General features: G+C 39.2%; 1 protein-coding gene across 2 annotated transcripts; it reads right to left on the bottom strand.

Moving 5' to 3' along the window:
- Positions 1–903: 903 nt before the first annotated feature.
- Positions 904–18653, bottom strand: klhl24a (kelch-like family member 24a). 2 transcript variants are annotated; one of them, XM_063885539.1, is made up of 8 exons: positions 18364–18653; positions 16759–16877; positions 15823–16631; positions 13824–14008; positions 10231–10349; positions 5376–5564; positions 4278–4466; positions 904–4166 (listed from the first exon to the last, which is right to left on the bottom strand). In XM_063885539.1, exons 2-8 carry the CDS (start codon positions 16831–16833, stop codon positions 3966–3968), a joined length of 1767 nt encoding a protein of 588 aa, XP_063741609.1. In that variant the 5' UTR covers positions 16834–16877; positions 18364–18653; the 3' UTR covers positions 904–3965. The 2 variants fall into 2 exon arrangements, with proteins under 2 accessions (XP_063741609.1, XP_063741608.1); XM_063885538.1 differs by having other exon boundaries at positions 15823–16667; positions 18364–18646.
- Positions 18654–18983: the final 330 nt, after the last annotated feature.

The raw sequence follows: 18983 nt of genomic DNA on the forward strand, positions 1-18983 counted from the left end.
GTATAAAAACAAAAACAAAAAAAAATCTTATCTTTCAGCAGTGTAGATTTTAGCAACATTTATTAAAAAAAAGTGCTCATTGCGTGTTTGCCTGATTTTGCCTTGCCCCAAGACAAGTGTGGGTATAAGATGATTGCGTGCTGCAAATACCATGTGTATTAAAAAGATTAATGAACTGACACAAGTGAGATATAGAGTGTTTCCTGTCTGTGAGTGTGTGTACGTAGTCTCGCTAGAAACTTTCCATATTGTTTAGGGTGATTGGAGAGACATTGTGCCCACATAAGAATATCTGAGAAGAATGTTTGTGGTTTTCATTAAAACAAACCATAATAAGGAGAACATAAATCAACAAATAAGACTCAACACAAAGGCCTTTATGTAGCACAAGTTGCTCAATCCTAGCTTGAAACAGTATGTCTGGTTTTTTGTGCTGTTTTCTTGTTTAACACAATGGCTCATTAACAGATCACCAACATGATTGATTCATCCCTTGATGCATTAGTAATATGAAGCAGATTGCATGAAGTTTGATAAGACAGTATTGTATTGTAAGTATTTTATTTTTTGTTAGTGGTAAAACACATTTGACATCTCTATTGAAATCTGCGGTGTAGTTAGTGGTTCAATGGGTTCAAACCTTTGGTACAATTGTTTAATTTTTATCTCCCTCGTGTTTATGGTGTAAAGTCCAATATGCTGATACTAATTCAAATGAAAATGTTCAGTCAATGCTTGTCAACTTCATTCATCAAATCCTGCTTTTCATCTCAATCCTCTGATTTCATTCATAAGAAATCAATAATCAGGGGATCCCTCTGCACTTAATATTAAAAGCTGTCATGAATATAATCCATAACAATGCAGTAAAGTACAGAAAAATACTGGTCAGGACGCAAGCAGTGATACGGAAAGACAAAACTTTATTGATGTTTCTTTTACACAAGTCAACCATTACATTTCAACATTATGCAGTTTTTAAAAAATCCAAAAAATTTCTTGCAGTTGAACAAAGTGCATCTGAGGAGTAAGTGGTGTTAAAATATCACATCATACAACAATAAGAACAATGTCTATCAAAATGAAGCCATTAAATACCCCACTCGTCATTCTTTTTAATTAAGGCACATTGGGCATTACTCAACAAGCTAAAGCCCCCCACCTCGCATGCCAGCGCAGTTTATCCATTGCCATTTTACAACAAAGTCACCTTTGTGCTTGAATCTAATCCACTTTGGTTTATAACTGCATTCATATTAATTATTAATGCTTCACTCAACTTTAACGGTCCGCTTTTCAGGGTTTGATTTAAGGCAATCCATTTTTGCATGTGGGTGTCAAAATATTCCTGCTCCCCACAACAATCAGAAGGAAAGAAAAACAGATCAATTGATAAGAACAATAAACAATCTTATCAAAGTAAACAATGTTTAAAGGCCTCTACATAGAAAATAATGAAAATCAATAAATCAACATAAAGTGTTGTTATGTGTAAATACTCAGTGGAACCACAGACGCACACACACTCAAATTTCTTCTCTCACTCACTATTTTGTAACTCCTTCTGATTCATTTTTGCTACCACATTCTTAGCCCCAAACGTCCTCTTGTTCACTTCCTGAGTTACCCTTCAGTACAGTATGTTACCTATCATAAGGCCTGAGGATGTTTCTTTTCAATTTATATTTCTGTTGAGCACATCTTCAGAGATACTGCCTTGAGGATGGCTTAGTCCGATTTACCCCTACCTGTTACTGCCACTGTGACTGACGGATGGAAGAACACTTATTATGAGAAACAATAAACCTTTTAACCTCAAATTCAAAACCAAAGGTCTCTTGCTGACTCTTGACAGTGTTCTATTGTAGCAGGTATTATGTTTTTTCAACAGAGCCTTAGCAGGTAGTGGCTAACATGAGGAGCTTAAAGGTTCCCTTGTGGTCTCTTCCATACATCACATGAAAGCAAAGAACCTTTACTGATACAGTAAAACAAAAGGAAATCATTGGAATAAGGTTTTACATTTAACAGGATTCTGTCAAAGTGCACTATTGGGGCCCTCAGTTACAGGAAAAACGTAATATGCAACCAAAAAAGAGACACATTTAAATACACAAAGACACATATTAAAGTTATATTCACAGCAATATGTCTTGTCTATCAACACCTACTATAGTAAAAGGTGACTTTTACTCGCCATGAGCCACATCATTCAAAACACTTTCCATTCAAAACTCTTAACCCACTCCCTGAGTGAGGTGCAGCACTGCTACACACACCACCTTAGTTACTAGTAAACACAAAAACACACATACACACTTGGTAGTACCTATACTGTAGGTACCCCAAATTACATCTTTACATGTAAGTGCAGAGGTGAGAGGTGTGACCATCAGTGTGAAAACTTCTGTGAACAGAATCAACAGTCGTGCAATGCTAACACCAACACTCATTGATATACTTTTTGGCTCCTACACATTAGGACTCAGTCGTAAAAGTCACATATACACATACACACACACACCCAGCATGCAAACCACTTACTCAGAGGAGTCTTTGAGTTTGATCTACAAAGGCTTCTCTCATCTACAAAATCACCCATCTACCAAGTACACCAATGAACAAACATTTATATGAAAAACACACACTAAAGCTACTTATAATACAGTGAAAATCCAATTGTAAAAAAGACAAACAAGTATAACTTAAAATAATAAAACAAATAAAGCAGTCTGTAATGAGAGTAATAATAATTCAAATGTAGAAAAATATAAAAAGGAGAAACCAAAGTTTGAGGTGATGGCACAGCTGGAGGATGAAAAGGGGAAATGCACGAGGGAAGTGGAACTAAGTGAATAAGGAAACAAGAGGGCAGAGCCAACAGTGGCTGGGATCCAATATTTTTGTACGGGCTCCACTTTTTATCTCTTTTCTTCTCTTTACCCTATGACCACTGATACTGTGGAAGAGAAGCTGACTGACTGTTTACCACATTTTTATCAAGGTCATTTTAAGTATCAAGAAAGAAGTTAATAAATGGAGGGCGGTACTTTCTAAAGTTCTTTACTAGTACCGTACTGTACTGTTCTGGATGATTGCATGGAGTGCATTGGGTACAAGGTTTCAGATCTGACCTGGCCATTTAGCTAAGGATAGTGTATGTTGCACTAGTGGAGGAGCTTGGGACTCAATATTTTCTTTGCCAAAACTATGCTGCAGCTGTTGTGCTTATGACAATTAAAGCCTTTTATCTTTTTTTTTCTGCTGCAGGTGGATAATAATTGGCTCATTTGTGTTATTGTTATCATCAATCTCAGGGGAGTGATCCCTTTGCACAGTAATATAAGCACAGGCTGGGGAAGATCACTTAGTACTTACTTACAATCCACCAAATATGTAATTATGTAAGCAAAACATTTACTTTACTTTATTTCTTAAATACATGAGTTTAGAATTGCATTACAACAGAAACACAATTCTTAGGATCAGAATTTAATCTCAAATTACAATTTTGTAAAATTTTCACAACATTTTCAATAAAATCGTTTGCATTTCTATTTATTTTACCATAATGATAATTAATTCCTCTTACCTCTATCATTAATGATCTGTTACTTCCCAACAATGTGCAGTTACTTTAAATGCAAGGCACATCTACCATGGTGATCTGACTCCACTTTAGCTCCGGCTATAGACAAGTTATCATCAACCAATGGTAATTTCCACAGAATGGCTTGAACTATGATACACAAGGGAAAAGATTCACAGCACCACCATGAGTAACCAGAAGTATTGCTACATGATGCTGTGGGAAAATAAATTAGTAGTGGGAAAATGGACAAAGCAACCTAATGTGCCAGGTATAAACAAGTGTGTTATTGTGTTGATCTGTGTGTGTTGTGCAGAGTGAACTTGAAGATTTTAAGTTCTTTAGTGTGTGTGTGTGTGTGTTTGCTTGTTCATGGTCAGGGCCTGTGGTACTTGTCATTGTAGCGGTGGATGGTGACACATCCATGGTAGGAGATTGGACGTGGCATCGCTGCCACTCCTGTGATGATGCCTGATGATGGGTCGTAACACAGGATGGTGTCAGTTGCCTCGCCATTTTCCCCTCTCCCTCCAAGGATGAAGATCTTGCCGTTGCACACTGACATGCCACAGCTCTCCTGCAGCGAGAGAGGGGCACACATTAAAGGTTGCAGCTTTTACAGAATACTTTCAGGTGAGTTCAAACTGTCTGTTCCTGGAGTTCTCTGTATCTGCATTTAATCTGTTACCTGTTTGTTGAAGGTGTGAACCACATGAATCCAGTAGTCCCCTACGGGGTCATAGCAGAAGATGGACTTTGTGAGACCCCCGCACACATAGATCAGGTTGTTCAGGGACACTGCTGTGATACAACGCTTGGCGATGGGGATGTTGGCCCGCAATAACCAAGAGTCTGTCTCTGGATCATAGCACTGAACCTGTGACACACAAGTAGTTACATGTAGTTAGATGGGTTTTATTCTGGTAGAAGAAAGGGACATAGTTGTTGAATATAAATAACTGAAATATGTGTAGCTCATTCTGTGGTTTTACTCTCTTTCGTTTGTTCTGTGGGCTGACATAAGTTTGGCTCTGTGTGGTTTGCATACAATCCAAGCATTCTGTCACCCACATCACTTGAAAATAGCCTCCATCCAAACAGCTTTGTGTAGGACTGCAGCAAACAACACACTTCATCAGACAAAGTACTGGATCAATGTGTATGACGCAGAGATAAGTCTCTTAAGGATTTTGAGTCAGCATGAACTCTAGTCCATTTGGCCACGTGGAGCCAAGTACAAATACTCAGCTCGGTTATGTTAACTCTTTTCCGCCTGAAGATGCAAATTCTCTAGCATGAACAAGTATAACAGCTATTCCAAGGTATAAATAAATGAAGCAGGAACCTTAACCTTAATAATGGAACTATTTCAGTTAAGCCTGTCAGTCCTGATTTTGACACTACAAACGTTAGTCATACCTGGTGACTGAGGAGGCTTCATATTATTAAGGATTTTCCTCATGCAAATGTTTCCTAAGAAAGAACTGATATCTTTTTACATTGCATTTGTTATCTTTTTTCGTTATGATTAAGGCAAACTAAATATTTTAGCTTTTAATGTTTTGACCCATGTGTAGCACTGCCTAGTTTTATATTATACCTCTCTTGACCAACAAGTAATGGTTATTCAGACTACCCACTGAAAAGTCCACTTTGAAATTACCCGCTTTTGCACATAACCTGCATCTCCAAGGTATAATAACTGTAAGTTGAGACAAAAAGCCCCTCAGCTGTCATCACTATGTGCATAAGTGTGTAGTTTGTGCAGAACACATCTGTTTCGCACTTTGTCTGAACAGGTCTCGTCGTCAGGTCCTCCTCCTATGACAAACAGCTTGCCGGCACAGCTGGACACGGCTGGAGAGCTGACCGCCTCTTTCATGGGAGCCACTTCAGTCCAGCGGTTAGAGAAGGAGTCATAACACTCCACACTGCTCAGGCGGCTCTGCCCATCGTAGCCACCTACAGCATACACCTGAAGGCACACACACATTTAGATTAGCGGAGGAGTGGAAATGACTACCTTGGAACCACTGACAAGCTTTTTCACACAGAGCATGATTATTAAAAGTTATGAGTTGTGTTCAGGTGTGATACTCTATATACTTTTCAACATACACCACATAAGCATTTCAATTTCAGTATACGAGAGGTTTATATTATAGCTTAATAGTTCAACAGTATCAACAATAACTTCAACGTCAGCACATAGAGAACCAGTCTATCAGGTATAGATGAAAGATGACATACTGCTTGTGAGTAAGCACCATTGTCTTCTTTGCTCTTAGAACTGTTACCACGGCAGGAAAAAGTGCATTTGCTAACCATTAACTGGTCTCAATATATTCTGTTAATTCCCATTAGAATTTATAATTAAAAATAATAACTAGTTATAAAGTCAGTCTATAAACTACATTGTCTAAGTTGGTTGATTTAATGTGGTCCCATTTCATTTACTGGGTGATTAGATCTGAGCCTCTAATACAAACACAAACCATACTGGAAGTTGTAAAGCATGACGAACTGGAGAATTGTGTTGACGTGAGATATGCACTATAACAAATACCTTGTGGTAAAAAATACTATCCCCTGGAGCGCAATTGATGGCAAGATGTGAAAATGAGGCATGCAGAATGGAGAAACAAAACTGGAAGGAAAAGATTTATGTAAAACTTCTACTTCCTCAATGTTTGAAAGGAGATCATGTTTCAAGAGCAAGTGCTCATAAACAGACGAGTTATGCAAAAGAAACCCTTCAGGCTGTTCCTGTCTCTGCAAAATCTGAAGCATAAACAAGTTCAGAGGTGAGAAAGAGAGAGGCGGAGGGAGAAGAAAGAAACAAAGACACAAAGAGAGAGGGAAAAACAAGGAACAAAAAGACAGAAGTGGATGAGGGACATGGAATATTTGCATTTAACACCTGGGCTACCTGACAAAAACTACCCTTTTTTAACTGTCAGTTGATTGAGATAAAAAAAACAACCTTCATGAACGTTTCTGTTTTCTACATTCATTGGACAAATTGAAATGTGTTGATAGCAGATAGATAATGAAGAAAAAACAATGGAAAGATGAGGGGATTGTGTGGCATTGAAGAAACATTTCCAGAAAGCAGCTTTCCAGAAAACAATGTGCAGCTTATTCTGGATAATCCCCAGATCTTGCCGTTGCAGAAAAAAAAAATATATATATATATATTGTTTGTTGAAATTGTCGTCAATGAGGGCTGAGGATTACTCACAGTAATGGGGGAATGTTATTAATGAGAAAAACATTTTTCTTCTCCATAATTTCGTTTAACTGACGCTTTAAGTACCGTCGAGGATATTTTTCACCCACACCCCTGCAGTCAATTGAAAAAAAAACATATGCATGGTTTCACTGTACCTTGAAAGTGTAAGTACATTTATAGGCACATTCCACGTTAGCTCGATAATTTTAGTGTATACTCTATGTATGTGGCTATCACATAAACCCAAAGTCAAGCGTGATTCACGACTTTCTGAAGACACACTTACCAACCACAGAACAAGCATTTTTTTCATGACCACACTCAAACCCTAGCAGTGGCTGAATGATGAACATGCAGAGAGGTTAGAAGTAGTGACCACGATAGAAACATTCAGGACTTCAGGGGACAAAACGATGTCAGAGAATAGAGAGAAAGATAGCGAGAGATCATGTGACAATGAGACAGAGATACAGAGAGGGAAACAGAGAGAGAGACACACACATTATGATAGATGAAAACAGCCGTCACCAAGTGCAGCCATAACAGGGAGAGGCAACCAAGTGGTGACCTATTTTGGCTTCTACTCTATGGAAACAAGACCAGCCCAACAAGACAATACTGAGGAGTGTGTGTGATCTTGGACTTGTATCTCAACAAGAACCAGCTTTAACAAAAGATATATGATTTGTCAACTGAGTATGCAAATTGTTTGAATAATGCGTTAGTGGAAGCTAGTACTGAGGTCTTTGCTCGAAAGCTTGAACAAGCATTTTACAGGCTTGTTTACAACACTCTTGTTTCTCCCTGCTATCAACTGAAGCACAAGTGTTGCACATCAAAAGAGGAAATTACAGACAGAACGAGGAAATGACTGGGTTCTAACTCAGGAAGAGGAGGAACTGAGTTCTGGAGAATGATATGAAAAAAATATACAGTATATCCTAATGAGATACCCTATGGTTTCGAGGGCAGAGACAACCTGGAAACATAACAAAAGCGTTCCAGATCAAACTGGAAAACTGATATGAGGAAATTAAATGGAATGAATACCACAGAGTTCTGAGGAAAAATGAAACACTAAGTAAATTACAACGAAAAATATTTCTGTGACAGACAGAAAGACAATATGAGAAGAGGAGGAAACAGGAGGAGACAGATCCACGTGTGGGACAAATACAGAGAGTGGAAAGAGTTCTAAAAATCTAAGAGGGTACAATTGTGTTTAAGCAGTGTAGCACTACACATGTATCACTGGTTCTTTTATGTCGTTAGTGTTGCCTGGTCATTTTTTACAAAGATGCAGTTCATTTTGGTCTATCTTGTTTTGATCCTAACTTGATACATGACTCACTTCTGAGTTAATCACTGACTTTTACAGTCAGAGTGTGACCTGCCAGATGATTAGCTCACTGTTGTGGAGGACCTTTCTGTAGTTTGCACATGCACGCACATGTGTTCGTTGTTTTGTGGGGCAAGGCAAATAAGCATTCAGGGGGTTCTTTGGAACAAACACCCAGTACAAATGTGCCACAAGCAGAGCTTTCACATTTTTTGTAAGTATATTTGCAGAATTCCCTAAAGATTGTACTTTCTGACTAAGTAAATACAGTTATGTTAGAGCCCAAAGGTTTCAAAGAACAATTGAACTTGTGCCAATATTCTTTCAATGTGTTTACAAGTGTGTACACTGTAGCACACATGAGTTTGTGTGTGGTGTGTGAGCAAGAGCCATCTGTTTATGCTCTATGTGCTTCAAAAAAAAACAATAGAAATTCTCTGCCTGCCTTCAACTATAAATTAACGGCCGTTCTTCTTTACGCAACCCTAATTACAGATAATTACAGTTCCAAACCTTGTGTGAGGTACACACATCATTGGTGTTGAAGTGGTCAAAATTTGTTTTACACAAAGATAGTCTAGACAACCACGTTTTAAAGACAGAAGTAAATGCCAAGCAATAAAAACAGACTTTTCTACTCTTTTAAGAGCATTTGCAAACAAAACCTGTGGTTAAAAAAAAAACATTTCACAGGTGAGAAATGCAGTGATTTAATCTAACAATAGAGTTTCCATTCTTGTAAGTAGAAAGCAGCATGCTGTAGAAAAAGGAACAGCCTTGTGCTGTACATATTTACAGAGTTAGTGTTCTGTATGCAAATCCAGAGCGTGTTTACAGAGTTATCAGGGTTTCTTTCAGCTATCTAAAGCCCCTCCAGGCTAACAGTATAGCAGAGCCACATTGATTATGATATGGGTAGACTAAGATAGACTTTAACTTGGAAGTGCGAGGTGCTGGCAAACGTCCATTAAACTCCCATTGCCCTCAAACAAGAATGTCCTCTTGGCTTTGTACTAGAGACTTTAAATAGTAACAGCAGATAAGTAGAAGCAGTGATCGAGGATTAATGCTGAGCTCCCATGTACTCTCAGTTTACTAAAATTTCACAACCATGATCCTGGTTTTACACATTAGATATTGTGTTTACAGAATATGACTAACTGCAAGTGACAGTTGAAGTATTTTTAAAAGTGTGGGCGCTTCAACTGCACCTTTCCATTACCTAGGGAACTTGTTTATATGCCAGTTTTAAACAACAAGCAAACTTCCTTCTCCTTATTGAATCTGCTCATAAGTATCCAGGATGTGCAAGACCTGCTGGCACCAGTCGTTTACAAACCCTGGGGCAACAAAGGGATGCGTCTCATACAAAAAACAAGACAAGAAAAGCAGGTAATTAATAAAATATGGCGGGAATTCACAAGCGTTTCTGTCACTAAGGAGTCACTTACTGCTATACAACTATCAGTTGACATGACATGGTCAGTTGAATCATCACTAATAGGCAAATAGTGTCAGAAAATAGTTCAAGCCTGCAGGTAAATAACATGTCTTACAGTAGAATGAGACATAGGACTGTAAAAAGTATGAGTAGAAAGCAGTCAAAAAGCTCCATCACTTTCCAGCGAGTGATTCTACAGAATTGTTTTGTTAAATGTCATCTCCATTCTGATTAACCTCATGTTGTGTTTAAAGTCTAGCAATCATTGGCTTTCTATTCCTCAGAAGCACCCATGGCTCAAATTTTCTGTAAGAAGATATCACATTTTCTTGAGAAACCAAACTGTTGTTTGGATGTGCAAAACTTATAAGTGTGTGATGGAAGCCTCACACTTTACAATGGTGGTTCCGATCTTGTGAAGACTGCCTAAGTTGTAAGTGGCGAGCTTTGATGGCCAGAATTTCTATTAGTCATTCTTATATTTTGCTTTTCATGTAGGAAAAGAGAGACAGGTTTACTTTAGGGTATACAGGAAAGCTGACACTATGAATTACTTACTACATCAGAGGCATCTACGCTAAGGTAACCGGACAGAGATGCATAGATCCAGGTTTAGGGTCCCTCCTTACCTTGCCCAGGAGGACGCCCATCTTGTGTCTCCAGCGGCCTTTGTTAAGAGAAGCCACTCTGATCCACAGGTTGAGCTGGGAGTTATACATCCACACGTCCCTGCTGTTGATACGACCACCTGAAAGCACCAAGAGGAAAACCATGCAAGACAGTTAATAGTCAGGACAATAGTTTAGACAATTTAGGGTACAAAAAAAGTGTCGCACTAGACAACTCTGATTGTTGTTGTTGCTGTTATAATTTGTGATCCAGTTAATCTAATACAATAAAATATCTTAAAATAAATCTGTTCTTGGTTTACAGCCGTGTTAAGTTCAAAGTTACATGATGTATCTCAATTTGACTGTGCCGGGTCTTCAGAGTTCAAATAGCAAATAAAGATGTCCTCAGACAAAGATTGGTAACATTTCAATATATGCGTATACACACACTTACACATTCATTTGTGTTTCACAATGCATGCACAGGTGTGGACTATTGGTTTGTTTATCATTTCTATAGCAAACACACATGGTCCTTTTGAAGTCAACAGAGCCACAACATCTCTACAACTGCAGTCTGACTGACTGTCAGCTGTTGTCTCTGGGCAAACATACACCGTAAGATGAAGAGAATTATAACAGCCACTCATAGCTTACAGTGTGACCCAGTCACAAGCCCTGACATGTACCCCTCTCTATCTGGCATGCACATCTGTTGATTCTTCACAGACCAAAGGAAAATCCAAACTCTTCATAAAAAAAAAGGGGCAACAAAAGCTAACTTTTAACCATGGAGGACAAAGGAAAAAGACATGATGAATGTAGGTAAACCAATCAAGACCCAAGAAAACCTATTTAAATTAAAGTTGAAAAGGAAAATGTAACATTATGTAAAAGGCATTTAAAAGATTCGGTGAACGTTTGTGACCAATGCCTTTTATGCAACATTGAGTTCAAAGTAAATATATCTGGGAGTAGGATGTAGAATGGAAACCAGCAAGACTAAAACACATAAACAAAAAGTCAGTGACAATATGTGTTATTTCACAATGGGACTTAAATTGATAACACAGTGGCGGTATCAGTCAATGAAATACAGATGATGATTAAAAACACCCCTAAGGTCAAAACCTTTAGGAGCCCTTTAGAGAGGAAATGTTTCCTTTTGAACAACATACATTTAGACATGTCCTGGGCAATGCAAAACCATTTATCATTACATGTTGTTGTTGTTGTGTTAGCTACTTGCAATTGGGTGTTTTCTTTGTTCTGTGGGTGGTTAAATGGGCCAATAATAAAGGCATAACGAAAGCCTGCCAGTTCAAACAAAAGGCTTCTTGGCGTCTTTTGTATTCACATGCAAAAAAGCCATTTCTCTTACTGTAGTTGAATGACAGAGAGGACAGGTGGTAGGCCTGTGTTAATGTTACCTCCATTAAGATTACACGGTAGCAGACAGACAGAAGGAGCCAAGGGAAGGAAGTTAGTCGCAAGTGTCTGGCCGATAATCTGCTGGATAGGAAAAGAGACAGACAGTCTGCTGCCCCCAAGGCTTCTGTTTCAAACATTTGCATATACAGAACGTGTTGACAGAGGACGAACAACTTCAAACAGAGCCTTGCACACAAGGAAATATAATTAGAAAAAGTAGTACTTTCTGTTATTTTTCAACACAAATGTCCTTCCTGTAATCACTGTTCTTAGAGGACAAGAAGCAGTGTCCTTGGGAGGTCTGAAAAAGATTTATGAGACAGTGTTGTGAGATTTACTCATTCTTACAGTTCAATATGTTGCTACATTCCTGTGGTCAGAATACCTGTGACTCTGTGGACCACTCTGTAATGTGTGAGGCAAGGACATGTGTTTTGTTGCTGATTAGCTGATAAGACAATATGTGTACAGTAGCAAATAGAACAAACTTATTTTATTTCTGGTTCAACATTTTTTTCACTGCTTTGTTGGGTCAGAAACATACTTGGCCGTGGTCAACTATTACTTGTCCTTATACAAAACATTACATTTATTAGTGGTTATCAAATAAGTGTAAAGACTTAAGTTGAATGTTATGGTTAACCTTTATTTAATTAAATTAATCTGGAGTTTTAACCAAACTTGATTTATTGTGTGAGATCAGATTATAATTGAGATCATGCTGACTGTGCTCAATTGAGCCACATCCTCTTTAAGACCATAGCTAACTGCAGCTGTGCTAGAGACTGGAGGCTGTCCAAGGTATTTGCACCAGTTCCCAGTAAGAGGAGAAGGGCAGATAGACAAAGAGAACAGATGTATGGGTGGGAATGTAATTGTGAGAGTGCAAGATAAAAATACGATTGAGAAAATGGGATTAAAGGTATAGGTATATATGTGTTATAAAAGAAAGGAAGTTGGTCGATGGATATCATAATATGCTAGCAAGCAGTTGTGTGTACGGATGTGTGCGAGACAGAGAGAGGGGGGAGGGTATGTTGACGATTCCAGGCAGCGCTTTGAGGGCAGATTGATAGAGCGCACGAGGACTTGGCACACTAAGAGCATTAAAAACAAACACTTGCACACTATTGGCTGAAGGAAAGAACTTTGTTTTCACTTTTCCCCTTTATAATCTCCAGTAGTGAGCTTGAGCAGTTTCAGCAGCCACATTTGAAATACTGTCAATGCATATTCTCAATAACAATTGCAGAAAAAACAAATGAAGTAAAAACACAGCCTCCTTGGCCTCTATTCAACATTCTTCTTGTACACAGAACTTCAATGTTTGGCTGCTTCAGGAACTACCTTCACCCTGACATTATTAGGCGACACGAAACATGTAATTCAAATGTGTTGTTTAATCTAGGCCTTGTTTTTTTACAAAGAAGGCTTACGGTCTATGCTAATCTCCAAGAAATGCAGCAGCCTTGCCAGGGAGCATTGAGAGTACAATATGTCAAATTCCGGTTTTCTAAGGGCTAATAACAACAAGAGTTAAAAACAAAAGAGGACGTAAGGTTGTTGCATACTGGTCGTAGAAAGTTGCTGAACTGATGAAAAGGTAGTGACCCTGATGATTGGCCAACAGGAATAGACTTGGCCAATGAAAGCCTTTCACAGCACTGAGCCTGGAGTTTGCATCCAGATGTTGCTCTCATATTTTCCTTCAGCTCAAACATGCTGTCACTGTAAAAATAACACAGGGCAAACAGCAACCCCGGCCCTTTCCTGCAACTCCACTCGGGAATTAGATGGCAGGCCAAGCCAAGAAAGACACTGACAATGTGCCTTAAGAGTGTGTGTGTGAAATGTTCTATTTAGGAATTGCACAATTTCACTATTACTGGGCTTTGTAACAAACAGCACCATAACAATATACAAAATTGGGGTAACAATATTTGTACCAAGGCTTGAAATTGACCTGAGATTTAAAGTTACTGCCCATTCTGAATTTAAAATAGCCATAAATATTGTTGTAAAATACAAACCAACTATGTGTTATGATTCTTTCTAAAAAGTTAAAATAAAAGACAAGAAAAAACAGATTAAATGAGTAACTTTACAACTGCTACAGTTAATAGTTATACAGTAAATGTGTATCTCAGTGTTAGTTTTACGCCTACATAGCGGGGTCTTACCTGACACCAGGATGTCGTTGCGAAGGGCGCAGACAGCATACTCCGACTTGGTAAACTCAGGTAGTTTGGCCAGTGATCTCCACTCTCCTGTGACTGGCTCATAGCATTCAGTGTAGGGCAGGTTGAAGCCCCCCACTCTCTCACAACCACCCACCACCACAATCACCTCAGAAAAGCCAGTCGACCTGTGAGCAAACAAGGTGAGGCAAAAAGGCAATATTTTGAGATGGAAGGAAAATAACAGCACAGCTTAAGCTATTATAAAAAGGCAAGACAAGCATGTTGAATTAAAAAGGTCTTTACACGAGTGTACAGATTAAAGAATAGATATAATGTCAAATTAAATACACTGTATATCTAGAGGATACAGAAAGCTGACATTTGTACCAGGGCAGGAACAGAGTCATGGCTTTAGAAGCAGCTAGACTTATCGCAAAGGCAAAGTTCAATTAACAATGGAGGGATCAATCAATATAACAAAAACACACTTGGGTCTAAACTTGAGCTGAATTTCAAAAAACACAAAGCTTTCCTCTCTGGCAGCTTAACACATGCCATGGATATGACAGCATTTCCAAGGGGGAGCTAATTAACTGCAGCTTCTCTTCGTTTTCGGATACTGTATAAAGAATCCCAATACTTTCTGAAAAACATTGTTAGTTTAAATGTTAAACAAAAGTATATTTTACTTTTATACTTTCCCCACAATGTGATATAGGTCAGGCGCAAGTGGGAGATAAGGGCTGTTTGTTTCACGTGCGTGTATTCTTTGAGGCAGTGTCCCAGAGCATTTAGTTTTATGTGTGTTTAAGTACATGCAATGCGTGTGCATGTTATTAATTATATCCGAGAGGCTTGCCAAGAGAATATAAAGGCGCCGATAGACACAAAAAGAGGAGAACCAGGCATCTGTTTTGAGCAGGAGCAGATTTGGCCCTCAGGGCAAACAAAACTTCCAATGCGAGGACTGATTGGCTGGCTGATTTGAACAGATCTGCCTGGATACTGACACAAAACACCTGAAATACACGTCCCACTGCCTGAATAACTGACAGCTGGCACTGCGCTGAGTTGTCTAACACACAAAGGCAGCTGTACTGTTGTTTGTTTTATAGCAGGGTACCATATGGTCCATTTTGTATCTTATTCAATGATTTTAGTCAGCCCTGAGTTTAGTCCTTTATCAACCACTATATTGATAATACAAATGGCCACCCTCCAAACTCACCATCAATAAAACAACATTTGGTTAACAGGTTATAAGAGAACAGGTGCGGACACTGAATACATAAGCAAGGTGAGTTACCCTGCTGGTATGAAAACAAGACTCGACATTTCACCATTGCCATAACTTGCATCACATTATTTTTTTCTCTCAGCCAACTCGTCTATGTAGGAACATGCCCTGCCTCCCTCATTATCATTTCCATTTCAAAACAAGGCAACAAAAAAACTGCTTCTTCGATTAACGACTTGTCTGTTCAGTAAGAAAACACTGTTCTCCCTGTGTGCCAGACAGACAGACAGACAGACAGACAGACAGACACACAGACACACAGACACACAGACACACACACACACACACACAACAACAACACCACCGGGAGCACTAAGTTCATGAGCATATCATAACCTCTTGCTACACAATGGATACATGACCTAATAAGTGCTTAAAAAGACAAGTTCTCCAATCTCACGCTGACATCTGTCATCACTGTGAACAAGGTGTTCTAACCCAACAAGACACCTAGCTGTCAGAAAAGAAATGAACAAAACAAAAATGTATTTTTCAGAAAAGAGAATTGGTGCATAACAAAGCAGAGATAAGACAAGAGTAATGTATCACTCATGTGACACAGCACTTAAGAACTTAAAAGTCATACTACTTCCACAAGCCCAAAATGTTCTTCCTTAGATAAACAGATTTATCGATTATTGCCTGTTTGACGTTGTAGAAATACCGTCTTCCTCATAACTAGTCGGACAATATTTAAGTTACCTGCGTGGACGAGTTCTGGGTGACATCATTTCATTTCCGAGCACATGATAGCGCCTGGCCTCGTGCAGAAGCTGGTAGCACTCTGGAGCATTCTGGATGAGCTGATCTCCTTCCACTGTCTGGACAAAGTAGTTTGGGTGCAGAAGGGGCAGGCGCACATGGTGCAGCAGGGCCTTCAGCATGGGCTTTCTTTGCTCCACACTGTAGTACACCCATCTCATCACAGCCTCAAACACCACCTCCTCCTTACCGATACACAGCTCATCATTGGCAGTGTACTCCTCCAGCTCTTCCTTGCGAAGGTCGAGGAACTCCTCATGCTGAGCCACATCTGAGAAGTTGGCCATGGCATAGATGCGGCAGCGGCTGGCAAGCTGCTTCAGGGAATGAGCATCTGCAAAGCGCTGGATGCCCAGGCAGTTGCAGGGGTCCAGCTGGTCCTCCAGAAACTTGGCACAGGCGTCACGGAGTATGTAGATCTGGAAGAGGCTGGAGGTCTCAAAGAGGAACTGGACATTCTCTGTGGTGATCTTGGCGCGGCCGGTGTAAACATAGGTGAGGAAAGAGTCCATTGCCTCGGCCAGGATGCCGTTGATCTCGACCAGCATCTCGCGGCTCTCCCGGTGATCGTTGCAGAACATGGCTCTGAAGTAGGAGGAGCAGGCAGAGAGCACGGCGCGATGGCAGGGGAACTCCCGGCCCTGCACGCTGATCACAACATCGGTGAACAGGCGGCTGTCACGAAACTCATTGAAAACCTGCAGGATGCCCTCGGAGTGGGATGAGCCAGAACAGAAGTCCAAGACATCCTGGCTGGCAAAAGTTTTGGAGTCAACCTCAAACACCTTAAGAGACGACAATAACAACATGTATAAAGATTTATATTGTTTCTGAGTTTCATTAAGTGATAGAGAAGCGGCAAGTGTTTAACTGCACCTTGCGTTTGACAGCTGGTGAATCTTTGACGCCAGAGTCCTCCCTGGTCATCCTTCTGCCCAGAATCAGCACCATGGCTGCCACCTTAGAAGTAGACCTTCACTTAAATTTAGGATGATCTGAGGATGGAGAACAGTGCTGTATTGTTCAAAAACGAACATATTTTCATAAAATATCCGTTTTTATTATGGCATTTTATCAGATGTAGTAGGAAAGAATAGATCAGTCATTTATAAAGTTATAAAACCTAATTGGAACACTTTGGTACAAATTGAGAACATTCACCATGGGTAAACAAAGAACAGAGCAAGAGGCAGGAATCATGTGTTCCAAAAAAAATGTCCTCAAGCCCATGGTGTAGTGCTAACATGTCTTGCATAATGGTTTAAAGCAATAAGTAGTTTCAAGGAATTAAACCATAAATCTGTGTGCCGGTCCCATTAGATCATCAATGCTGCAAAACAGTTGTGCCCTGCAGCACAATGAACTTGCATGAGATGGTACAACAAAGAGACAGAGGCGGGAAAGAGGTTGAGCAACGGTTGAGCGTCTCATATATTTCAGTCGGGTTTGTTTTGAAACAAAGGGGGGGAAGGGATGCTATCAGCCAGTACAACATCATTGCTTGAACAAGTGCAAAGTCAGTACTACTAATAACCTTAAGTCATGTTTCTGTAACCTTAGAGATTATTCTACTTAGCAAACAACCAGTGTGTTCCATTCACTTTTGTTAGACTCCAAAAACAGTAGGTGTATATTTAGGACAGCCAATTCTCAAATTCCTGAAGATATCTCATCAACACATTAAACTCCCTGATCTATGGTCTCACTGCCTGTGTTAAAGTTGGCAGCAGGTCTGGCCTTTTCCTCCTGTGAGGTCATTAATCGCAGGATATTTTTAACTGTGGCTCAGCCTCTGAAGACTTAACCTATTCATGTGCGTTATATGCCTTCAGCAGCACCTACATGAAGTCAAGTAGACCAGAGTACAGGTTTAGCCAGATGTGTGTGACGTAAAAAGATAGAATAGAAAATAATACAAAAGACTGATCTTTATTGTCATTATACTCAGGAACAATAAACATTTTGCAAGGCTTTGTTTAAATAAACATTGTAATGAAAATGCATCTGTGACTAATACCCATTGAGAATGAGCACATAAAATAATATAAAATAAAATAACAGCAAACAAAAACATTTCAAAATCTTACTAATTGCTGTGAACTATGTAATATAAAATAAATGACAATGTAAAATATAATAATACATACACGTTTTTGTTGCTTTTGAAAAAAATTAAAGCGTTTTATTATCTCATTAATACGCCGCACTTTGATTTTGACTTAATTTAAGCATTAATTATAGACAAAGTTAAATCTAGGCTATATATGCACATGTATAATATTTTGCCAGGTAACGAAATGGAAGTCTGGTAAAAACAAAGGACACTTGCCTCCTGCCAACCGTTACCCCTTGACAACATACTAAAAAAAACACTGGCTTTACTCGGCATAGTGAGACAAACTTAACCGAAAAGCCTCCAATACTTAAAGATTCAGAACTCACAAACTCATTTAGACTTGCTTCTTTGAGAAAAATTGTTACCTTGAGCAGATGTTTCCAGATGAGGCTTCCTCTTCAGTTAGTGGACAAACAAAAACAACAAAAGTATGGATAAAAAATCTGTATCTGAGACAATAGTTTACCAATAACTTTTACAATATGCCGTCGACTAGTTATGGCAAACAAAGTAGACGGGACATTGTGACTTTCAGATGGTGACAAAAACTAAGAACTTTAACTAGCTAACAGTAAACACAGAACCCATATATACTGGTCAGGCAGAAAAAAATCCAGCCCACTGCACCCACTCAGCTGGTGCTGCCGGTGCATCATGGGTAATTGAGTTCAATTGCTAGTTGACGTTTACTTTTTGCCCCAAGAAAAAACACAATTCCCAAGCGCCTCTCGTTTTCCACGTGGCTGTTCTTTGTTTGCAAACAAACTCAACTTTCAGTGAAGGAAAAGATCAAAACAACAAGTGATTCACGCACAAGAATACGAGATTTATAGCGTTACTTAGCATTAACGCGTAAAGAACAGCTACACATTACGTTGAAAATATTTTCTAAAAAGGCAACCATGATTAAATAAACGTTGTTCTATAATTATTATATAATGCTAGACTGATGGACAAGTGTTCACATTGTTTTAATATCGACATC

The sequence above is a fragment of the Eleginops maclovinus genome, chromosome 6 (genome assembly GCF_036324505.1).
Source record: "Eleginops maclovinus isolate JMC-PN-2008 ecotype Puerto Natales chromosome 6, JC_Emac_rtc_rv5, whole genome shotgun sequence".
Classification (NCBI taxonomy): Eukaryota; Metazoa; Chordata; class Actinopteri; order Perciformes; family Eleginopidae; genus Eleginops; species Eleginops maclovinus.